This window comes from Vitis vinifera, chromosome 14 (genome assembly GCF_030704535.1).
Source record: "Vitis vinifera cultivar Pinot Noir 40024 chromosome 14, ASM3070453v1".
Taxonomy (NCBI): domain Eukaryota; kingdom Viridiplantae; phylum Streptophyta; class Magnoliopsida; order Vitales; family Vitaceae; genus Vitis; species Vitis vinifera.
Window position 1 is genome coordinate 19,839,651 of NC_081818.1, and position 11,257 is coordinate 19,850,907.

The 11,257-nt window shown below is 34.3% G+C and overlaps 1 protein-coding gene and 1 pseudogene across 1 annotated transcript; both read left to right on the top strand.

Annotated features, from left to right (window-relative positions):
* Positions 1 to 1,201: 1,201 nt before the first annotated feature.
* Positions 1,202 to 2,220, top strand: LOC100242782 (putative germin-like protein 2-1). The gene is made up of 2 exons (XM_019224939.2): positions 1,202 to 1,425; positions 1,542 to 2,220. Exons 1-2 carry the CDS (start codon positions 1,296 to 1,298, stop codon positions 2,075 to 2,077), a joined length of 666 nt encoding a protein of 221 aa, XP_019080484.1. The 5' UTR covers positions 1,202 to 1,295; the 3' UTR covers positions 2,078 to 2,220.
* Positions 2,221 to 9,976: 7,756 nt separating this feature from the next.
* LOC100853695 (putative germin-like protein 2-1) lies at positions 9,977 to 10,902 on the top strand (annotated as a pseudogene).
* The last annotated feature ends 355 nt before the right edge of the window (positions 10,903 to 11,257 follow it).

The window sequence follows — 11,257 nt, forward strand, 5'->3', positions numbered from 1 at the left end:
AAAAGATTCGAGTAATTTAATGTCTTCAATTGCTAAGTCATTAATCAACAAGTGGTAATCATGGATTTTAAATGATACATCTAAAGGTCTCTATTTTTCATCAAGTTATTCTGCTGTAATGGTTTTGACCACCTCCTACACAATCTACCAGGTTAATTGCCTCACACCAACAATCGCCGGCAGCAACTTAAATAAATAATTATAAGAGCTGCAATGTTATAAGACTGGTTCTACTTATGTTCATTCTAACTTGCTGCTTAAGAAACTATCTTAACTAATCAAGCTGCACAAGAGCTTTAATTGGCCATTCAAATTTATGGAGCTGTGAAACTGTCCTCGCAAATAATCCACAGAAAAAACTCTATTCCAAGCTAGTCATGAACCTGTTATTAGTGGCCATACGGAATTTAAGAGATTTTTTACAGTAACCATAGCATTGCTCAAAAACAGTGGTTGTATTCTACAAAACGGGTCAAAGGAGAAATTGTGAAAAAAAAAAAGCCAAAAGCATGCTTGAGCATTGAAATATATACTACTGCTAGCTGGCTCATGTTTAACTTCTCATAGTATATAGGAATGAGACCAGTTCCACAGCAAGTGGCCAACAGAAAAAGTAGTTTCTTGTTTGAAAGAAATACCCTGGCCTGACCCTGTCTTTATTTTATTTTTTAAAAAGTCAAACTTATTAAACTGTATATTTTTTATATGCGGACCAGGTAGCTAGGTCATTGGGATTCGAGGATACAATGTCAATTGATATTGATGAACTCCTCCAATATTTCTTTTACTCTAGTATTGAAACATTAGAGAAGTTAACTGGTTATCAAAGAACTCCTCATCCACCTCATTCATATTTAAGTTCGTAGGGTTTATGGACACTGGTTTATATGTAAATGATCGTAAGTCATGCATGCCCATCTCTTGCGATTTCAGATTTTCTCATCTCTCAACATAAGTGGTATGGAACACAAGTTTTACAAATTGAAAATGCCGTAGCCAGACTGAAGTCGTTTTCTATATAAAATATTTAAATGGTTACAGAAGTTAATGGGCTAAGACAAACTTTGAGGACTTGGTAATTTAGATCATTTGCCTTTTACTTGGATTTCAATAAATAATACAAGACTATTTCAAAGCTCAAACATCTCATCGATTCTTCAGCTATAAATAGACAACCAACCCTCATAACGAATCCACAACAAAAACAAACTCTAGCTACCATAGCAGTTCATTGCGCTAGTAAATTCCTTGCTCCTTCCTCAAAGAAGGATTACTTGAGAATACATTGCATAAACATGAAGAAGATGGTCATTAACACCCTCGCATGCATTGCACTCTTGGCTATGTCATTTTTCCTTGCCTCTGCCTCCGATCCTAGTCCTCTTCAGGACTTTTGTGTGGCTGTTAATGACACAAAGACCACTGGTATGATATTAATGTTTTTTCTCTAGTCTTGTTCCCTTGATGATCAGATTTATTCTCTTTATCTATATATCAATGATTTCATGGCAGCACGGCCTAATGTGTTTATGGCTTTGCAGTGTTTGTTAATGGGAAAGTCTGCAAGGATCCAAAGGTTGCGACAGCAAATGATTTCTTCTTTTCAGGGCTTCGGGTTCCTGGAAATACCTCAAACAAAGTTGGGTCAATGGTCACACCCGCAAATGTGGCTCAGATACCCGGACTCAACACCCTTGGCATTTCACTAGCTCGCGTTGATTATGCCCCATATGGTCTCAATCCTCCCCACACCCACCCCCGTGCCACAGAGATACTGACCGTCCTGGAGGGAACACTTTATGTAGGCTTCGTGACCTCTAATCCTGACAACCGCCTCATCTCCAAGGTCCTTTACAAAGGAGACGTTTTCGTCTTCCCAGAGGGTCTCATTCACTTCCAGCTCAATGTGGGAAAAACAAAAGCAGTCGCCATTGCTGCATTGAGTAGCCAGAACCCTGGCGTGATCACCATTGCCAATGCGGTATTTGGCTCAAAGCCAGCAATTTCAGCTGATGTTCTTACAAAGGCCTTCCAAGTGGACAAGAAGGTGGTTGACTATCTTCAATCTCAGTTCTAGACTGACAACCGCACCGATCAGAATGACTCACCTATTCACATCTTGCTATTCATAGGATTAGATATCACTTATATGTATTCATTGCTGAAATGTGTGACAATCATTTCTTTTCACATCCTAATAAAATGAAGGTGTTTTTCATATACATACAATGTCTGAATTTCCTTAAGTACGATTACTTCATAGCCGTTGCTGCAAAACTGGCAAAGTGTCCATTCCTATGTCATAAGCAGTGGTGCTTTTCTTTCGTTCTTTTTTTTTAATTTATTTTTCAGATTGCGGAAGGTAAGCTTTTGTGGCACTTGAGAATTTTAATATGGCACTTGAAGCTTAGTTCAGAGACAAAGTTGAGGTCAAATCTCTCTAGTTTGGTAAATCCATCGGAAGAGTTCATACATAAACTACATTTTTTTAATATTAATGCAAATTGTTGGTCCATCATACAATTTAGGATCACTTATAGCAGGCATGCCCGAGTGCTTCTCATCAATAAAATTGCTAAAAGTTCAAACACTAGCATATATATATATATATACAAGCCGAAGTCATTTAAATTCCCCATAATATGTACTATATATCCTTCCAAACTTTTTTTTCTATTTCTTAAATATATATTCCAACTTCTGCTTTCCTATGTGAACAAGGTGATGATGCATGTTGAAATTGAAGAAACAATGGAGCATCAAAGAGGATAGGAATATTCTGTAGATTTGTATTAATAGGTAAGCATAAATTTATATGCACAAGTTAATGGAGATATATGCCGAAGGATTGAATAGTATGGACCAGATCGGTGGAGTGATATTAATTGGGAGAGAATCTGGTCCATGACCGTAGGCATAATGTGGGGGTCAAGTATCATTAACTGATATTCTCCTTTATATGCCCCTGTAGGATGGAGCATCGAAGATACTCCAAAACACCAATGACACAATGATATTCGATTGCATCTGTGAGAAAGGAGCTATCATAAGGGAGGAGATGTCCCATGATGGACATAGGAGTGACAACCTCTTTAGCACCAACCATATTTATTGACGTCCATTTGACGAAGGGACCATACATGGCTAAGTACAATGGAAAGAACTACTCGAATGGTAGCTGGTTTAACTACCAGGTTGAATGTGTCATGATAATCAATGCTAAGTCGTTGGTGAAAGTCTTTTGCAACTAGTCATGCCTTGTAACAAGCTACACTCCCATCAGGATTTCATTTTACTCAGAAAGCCTACTTGTAACCAATGATATTTTGTGATGGATAAGGTGGAACAAGCTCCCATGTCTCATTTAAAGTAAGAGCATTAAGCTCATCAATCATTGTTGCACGTCAATTTGGATCACAAAGGGCAATTGTGGGATTTAAGGGTTTAAGGGGACCATGTAAAGGATTTTTAGTTGTGGTGTGGAATTGTTTAGGCTTGAAAATATTATTCTAAAAGCGAGTAGTCATGGGGTGAGTACAATAAGGGATAGAAGGCAATTGGGTTGGGTTAGGTAAAAGGAAAGGAGGATTAGGAGTAGGGGTAATGTCTCCACAACCCAAAGTAGAGGGCATACCTGATTGTTAGCCATAGAATGGAGAGACTACTTCAATATTGGATGAGGTGGTACTAAGTGGTAGTGACATGGACAAAGAGGATTTAAAAGGGTGAGAATGAGGAACTAAGAGGGGTGTAGCACTTAGAGAGGCAAGGGAAAGAGAATAGGATGACCATTGTTGGAAATCGGAGGTAGTAGGTTGCATGGAGTTATCCTTAGAGAGTAGAAAGACATCTTCAACAAATCAAACATGATAAGAAAGGTGTATTTTATTAATGGAGAGGTCAAGACATTTATATGCACTATGAGTTGTGGAATACCTTAGAAAGACACTAGGTTTAGATCTTTGGTTCAACTTGTGTTGAGCATATGGGCGTAGCCAAGGGTAAGAGAGACAAACAAATGTTCATTTTAGTGTGATTTGGTGGGGTATGAAAGAGAGCTTCAAAGGGGGATTTGGAGTGAAGGATTCAGGTGGGCATTTGGTTAATGAGATATGTAGTTGTGTGAAAAGCAAATGGCCATTAAGAAAGAGGCATAAAGGCTTGACGCAACAAGGTTAAGCCTATCTCAACCATATGTCGATGTCATCATTTAGATGGGCCATTGTGTTGAGGTGTATAAGGAGGGGTGGTGAGATGTTGAACACCATTAATTTGGAAGGAGTTTGTGAGTTTGTGATATCCTCCACCCAAGTCAGAGTAGCTAGAGAGTCACGAACTTGGTATTAAAATAGCATTCAACAGTTGCTTTGAGTTTGTGATATCCTTCGCCCAAGTATTAGTTTGCATGATTGGTTTAGCAATTTAATCGATCAATTTAACTTGATAATGATAATTTTGTATGTCATACAAAAGTCATCTCAAGTAATTAAGACTTTATTTCTTAAATTTAAATTTTATTAAAGTTGATGTATTAAATTAATCCTATTATGAAATGTGACTTTATTGGTACATATCATAAAAAGGTCTCATTACCTAGGAGTTGTCAATACTAAAATCCATTTACTATCCAACATTAATGTTTAGAAGAATCTTTAATTTTTAATACACTACAAGTAATCTAACTTTATTTTGTCCACACCCATGGTTTTTAGTATGGTTGCAACTTGATTGGGCTTTTCACCGTAAGAAAAGGAAGATATTGTCCCATGACTTTAATCTTAGTAAGGGTTAGTAAAATCCATAGCTAAAGAGAGCATGTGATATGCTTAAAATTAGTCGTTTCTACAAGTCTTTGTAGAGCCAAAATTTGGTGGGCCAATGTGTATAGTCACTATCATAGAAAGTTTATAATCTAAAGATGTGATCTATAGCTGTGGTTTCTCTTTTGACCACAATTGTAGGCCCATTGTGGGCGCCTTTATTTTTTATAGAGGATATCATGGTCATTTGGTATTTGTTTTCAAAAACAATTTTTAAAAACTATTCTTTGATGTTTTTAGGGACTTGAAATATTTATGTTTTAAAAATAATTTTTATATTCAATGTTTTATTTTTAATTATTTTACATGTTTGTATTTTTTTTTTTTTAAATGTTTAGAAAATAAGTGAAAATAACAAAAAAAATAACTAAAAGATGTTATCTAAAAATACTCTATTTTTTATTCTTGAGAATAAAAAATAAAAAAGAGTTTCTAGTACTTACCAAACATGTTTTTTTGTTTTATAGAGTAGAAAACTATTCTTGAATACAGTTGCGAAACAGGTTTTATGGATTCAGTTTTTCTATTTGCTTTCATAACTAATAAGGCTTATATTAAAAGAAATGCATATTATTACCCTAATTTTGACACCGTAATAGCTTCTTGAGAGCTCTATATGTGATATGCCAAACCCTGAGGCCAAGGACACCATGGTCACTTCGCTTATCAAATTGAAACCAAAACTAAAAGAAAATATCTCAAACATTTCAATTAAAAAAAATAAAAAAATAAAAAATAAAAAAACTCTATAAATCATAACAAAGAGAGTAATAAGTCAAGAATCCTAAATAATCAACTCTACTAAATTTATTTCTAAAGAAGGACCCTTCTTATCCCGAGCTTTCCTTACTAATGTCACTTGTACCTAGAAAAGGGAATAATAAAGAAATGTGAGTTCCACGGTTTAGTAAAGAAAAAATAGTTTAATAAGGAGGATCATGTACAACACATGATTAAATCATGAGAAATATCACACTTTATTAAAAAAAAAAAAAATCAATGAACAAGTAAGCTCATTTAATTCAATAATTTAATTCATTTTTAAAAAAATTTGACCACTTTCAATTTAAAGATAAAACCAAATAATATAGTTTACATAATCAATTCATATTTAAAAGAATTTTATAAACAAACATTTTGCTTTAGTCCACTAACACTGTACCTAAATAATGGGACTTACATTAAGTGATTAGCTTCAAAATATTCCTCTTACAAAATATAGAAAGTTATTTTTAAAAATATAAAAAATAAGTTAAAAGTATTTCAATTTCCAAATAGACTTTTATTTTATAAAATATCAAAAAACAATTTTTAAAAACTATTACCAAAAATTATTTTTCAAAATCATTTTTGAAAATACTTTCAAACATATTCTTAATTTCCTAATTAACATAATCTAATGCTCAGCTATGTATAACTTAATTTAACATTCAAATTTCTCACTATTCAACAGAGAAGATTTATTTAGAGCCAAGTTAATTAATTGAAAATTTTACATCCAAAATCTGGGTCACTACATATTCTTTGGTTGCTAGAGATCTCATTATAAATCACAATTCTTATTCTTTTGGTCTCCGAATAATGGAGTCCATATTGGTGAAGCACAGAACTCCATTGCCACCAGCATTACCAATATCACTTGCTTTCACTCCAAGAACTTTTGGCACCATTGCACTGCGTATTCATAAGTTTAACCATCTTCGTGGCGCTTTCAAGTATTTCATCTTATAGGACCTAGTGTATCTTATAAGGGCATTTAACTCAATTTTGCCTAATTCCTTAGAGAATAGAAAGACATCTTCAACAAATCAAACATGATAAAAAAGGTATATTTTATTAGTGGAGAGGTCAAGACATTTATATGCACTCTGAGTTATGGAATACCTTAGAAAGACACAAGGTTTAGATCTTTGGTCTAACTTGTGTTGAGCATATGGGCGTAGCCAAGGGTAGGAGAGACAACCAAATGTTTTGAGTGTAGTGTAATTTGGTGGGGTATGAAAGAGAGATTCAAAGGGGCATTTGGAGTGAAGGATTCAGGTGGGCATTGGTTTAATGAGATATGTAGCTGTGTGAAAAACAAATGGCCATTAAGAGAGAGGCATAAAGGCTTGACGCAACAAGGTTAAACCCGTCTCGACAATATGTCGATGTCATCATTTAGATGGGCCATTGCGTTGAGGTGTATAAGGAGGGGCAGTGAGATGTTGAACACCATTGATTTCAAAGGAGTTTGTGAGTTTGTGATATCCTCCACCCAAGTCAGAGTAGTTAGAGAGTCATGAGCTTGGTATCAAAATAGCATTCAACAGTTGCTTTGAATTTGTGATATCTTTCGCCCAAGTATTAGTTTGCATGATTGGTTTAGCAATTTAATCGATCAATTTAGCTTGATAATGATAATTTTGTATGTCATACAAAAGTCATCTCAAGTAATTAAGGCTTTATTTCTTAAATTTAAATTTTATTAAAGTTGATGTATTAAATTAATCACATTAAGAAATGTGACTTTATTAGTACATATCATAAAAAGGTCTCATTACCTAGGAGTTGTCAATACTAAAATCCATTTACTATCCAACATTAATGCTTAGAAGAATCTTTAATTTTTAATACACTACAACTAATCTAACTTTACTTTGTCCACACCCATGGTTTCTAGAATGGTTGCAACTTGATTAGGATTTTCACCACAAGAAAACGAAGATACTATCCCATGACTTTAATCTTAGTAAGCGTCAATAAAATCCATAACTAAAGAGAGCATGTGATGTGCTGAAAATTAGTCGTTTCTATAAGTCTTCATAGAGCCAAAATTTGGTGGGCCAATGTGTATAGTCACTATCATAGCAGGTATATAATCTAAAGACGTGATTTATAGTTGTGGTTTCTCTTTTGAACACAATTGTAGCCCATTGTGGGCGCCTTTATTTTCTATAGAGGATATCATGGTTATGTTTGATAATTGTTTTCGAAAACAATTTTTGAGAATAATTTTTAAAAACTATTCTCTAATGTTTTTAGGAACTTGAAATATTTATGTTTTAAAAATAATTTTTATATTCAATGTTTTATTTTTAATTATTCTACATGTTTGTATACTTATTAAAAAAAAATCAAAAAATAAGTGAAAACAATAAAAAAAAAGCCAATTAAAAAATGTTCTCTAAAAACATCTTGTTTTTTATTTTTAAGAATAAAAAATAAAAAACTGTTTCTAATACTTATCAAACATGTTTTTTTTTTGTTTTTTTTTTTGTTTTGTAGAGTAGAAAACTATTCTTAAATACAATTGCAAAATAGGTTTTATGGATTCAGTTTTTCTATTTGCTATCATAACTCATAAGGCTTATATTAAAAAGAATGCATATTATTACCCTAATTTTGACACCGTAATAGCTGCTTGAGAGCTCTATCTATGATATGCCAAACCCAGAGGCCAAGGACGCCACAGTTACTTCACTTATCAAACTAAAAAACCAAAAACTAAAAGAAAATATCTCAAACATTTCAATTAAAAATAAATAAATAAAATAAAAAACTTTATAAATCATAACAAAGAGAGTCATAAGTCAAGAATCACAAATAATCAACTATACTAAAATTTATTTCTAAAGAAGCACCCTTCTTATCCCCAACTTTCCTCACTAATGTCACTTGTACCTAGAAAGGGGAATAATAGATAAAGGGTGAGTTCAATAGCTTAGTCAAGAAAAAATAGTTCAATAAGGAGGATCATGTACAATACATAATTGGTGAAAAAATCTATTAGCAGAGCTCCTCAGCCAACTCCAGAAATAGAATCAATGATGCCTTAGTTCACAGGTGAAGCAACCGAGACGAATTGGTGAAATGCAACCAACAATTTCAAATCAGTGAAGTGCAAAGCTCCTCTCAACCCACACCCAAATCTATTGGCAAACCAAATTTGCTTTCTCTTGTGGTGCATGTCTTTGCCACTTTTCAAATTTTCTATTCAAATAATGAACAAATGCTACATGAAATTTTTTGAATTCAAGTTGTTAAATTGCCATCCAAACACCACCTTTATAACTTTATTTTATCATTGTATAACAAATTTATATTCGTGGTTGAGACAAGAGGAGATGTCACAATGTGAAAGAGGTATTGTTAAAATTATTGAAAGAATCATCTAGCTGATAGGGTCTCCCACATCTGAAGTTCTCTAATTTTCATCAAATTATTATGCTGTAATGGTTTTGACCACGTCCTACACAATCTATCAGGTTGCTTCACGCCAACAATCGCCGCAACTTAAATATGATTATAAGACTGGTTCTACTTATGCTCATTCTAACTTGCTACTTAAGCAAATATCTTGTAATTAATTGGTCATTCAAATCTATGGAGCTGTGAAATTGTCCTAGCAAATAATCCTCACAAAAACTGTATTTCAAGCCAGTCATAAACCTGAAATTGTTATTCTATAGCATTACTCAAACTCAAATAGTAGTTGTATTCTACAAAACAGGTCAAAGAAGGAGAAATTAAAAAATAAAAAATAAAAAATAATTTCATAGCATGCATGAGCAGTGAAATACTACTGCTAGAACCTCTCTTGTATAGGAATGAGACCACTTCCACGGCAAGTGGCCTTTAGAAAAAAGTAGTTTCTTGTTTGAAAGAAATACCTTAGTCTGACCCTGTCCTTTTAATTTATTTTATTTTGTTAATTAAGAAGTCAAAACTAAATCTTATTGAACTGTATATTTTTTATATGCGGAGACCAGGTAGCTAGGTCATCGGGATATGAGAAAATCATCTCAATGGACATTGATGAACTCCTCTAATATTTCTTTTACTCGAGTATTGGAACATTATAGAAGTTATATAACTGGATATCAAAGAATTCCTCATCCAGCTCCCTTGTTAGCTGTTAGCACTTACAACAGCAAGAGTGAAGTCGTAGCAATTGACACTAGTATGGGACACAAGTTTTACCAAATGAAAATGTCATAGCAAGAGTGAAGTCGTTTGCTATATACAATATTTAAATGTTTATAGAAGTTAATGAACTAAGACAAACTTTGAGGACTTGGTAATTTAAATCATTTGTCTTTTATTTGGATTTGAATAGTTAATACAAGACTATTTCAAAGCTCCAATATTTCATAGACTCTTCAGGTATAAATAGACAGCCAACCCTCATAACGAATCCACAGCAAAAACAAACTCTAGCCACCTTAGCAGTTCATTGCGCTAGTAAATTCCTTGCTCTTTCCTCAAAGAAGGATTGCTTGAGAATGCATTGTATAAACATGAAGAAGATGGTCGTTAACACCCTCGCATGCATTGCACTCTCGGCTATGTCATTTTTCCTTGCCTCTGCCTCCGATCCTAGTCCTCTTCAGGACTTTTGTGTGGCTGTTAATGACACAAAGACCACTGGTATGATATTAATGTTTTTTCTCTAGTCTTGTTCCTTTGATGATCAGATTTATTCTCTTTATCTATATATCAATGATTTCATGGCAGCACGGCCTAATGCGTTTATGGATTTGCAGTGTTTGTTAATGGGAAAGTCTGCAAGGATCCAAAGGTTGCGACAGCAAATGATTTCTTCTTTTCAGGGCTTCGGGTTCCTGGAAATACCTCAAACAAAGTTGGGTCAATGGTCACACCCGCAAATGTGGCTCAGATACCCGGACTCAACACGCTTGGCATTTCACTAGCTCGTGTTGATTATGCCCCATATGGTCTCAATCCTCCCCACACCCACCCCCGTGCCACAGAGATACTGACCGTCCTGGAGGGAACACTTTATGTAGGCTTCGTGACCTCTAATCCCGACAACCGCCTCATCTGCAAGGTCCTTTACAAAGGAGATGTTTTCGTCTTCCCAGAGGGTCTCATTCACTTCCAGCTCAATGTGGGAAAAACAAAAGCAGTAGCCATTGCTGCATTGAGTAGCCAGAACCCTGGCGTGATCACCATTGCCAATGCGGTATTTGGCTCAAAGCCAGCAATTTCAGCTGATGTTCTTACAAAGGCCTTCCAAGTGGACAAGAAGGTGGTTGACTATCTTCAATCTCAGTTCTAGACTGACAACCACACCTACTAGAATGACTCACCCATTCACATCTTACTATTCATAAGATTAGATATCACTTATATGTATTCATTGCTGAAATGTGTGACAATCATTTCTTTTTATATCCTAATAAAATGAAGGTGTTTTTTCATGTACATACAATATCTGAATTTCCTTAATTACAATTACTTCATAGCCGTTGCCGCAAAAGTGGCAAGGTACTTGTGTCCATCATTTGTCATAAGCATTGGTGTTTTTTCTTTTCTTTTCTTTTTTTAATTTATGTTTCAGATTGCGTAAGGTATGACATTTTCTCATTACTTATTCAAGCTTTTGTAGCACTTGAAGCTTAGTTTAGAGACAAACTTGAGGTCAAATCTCTCTA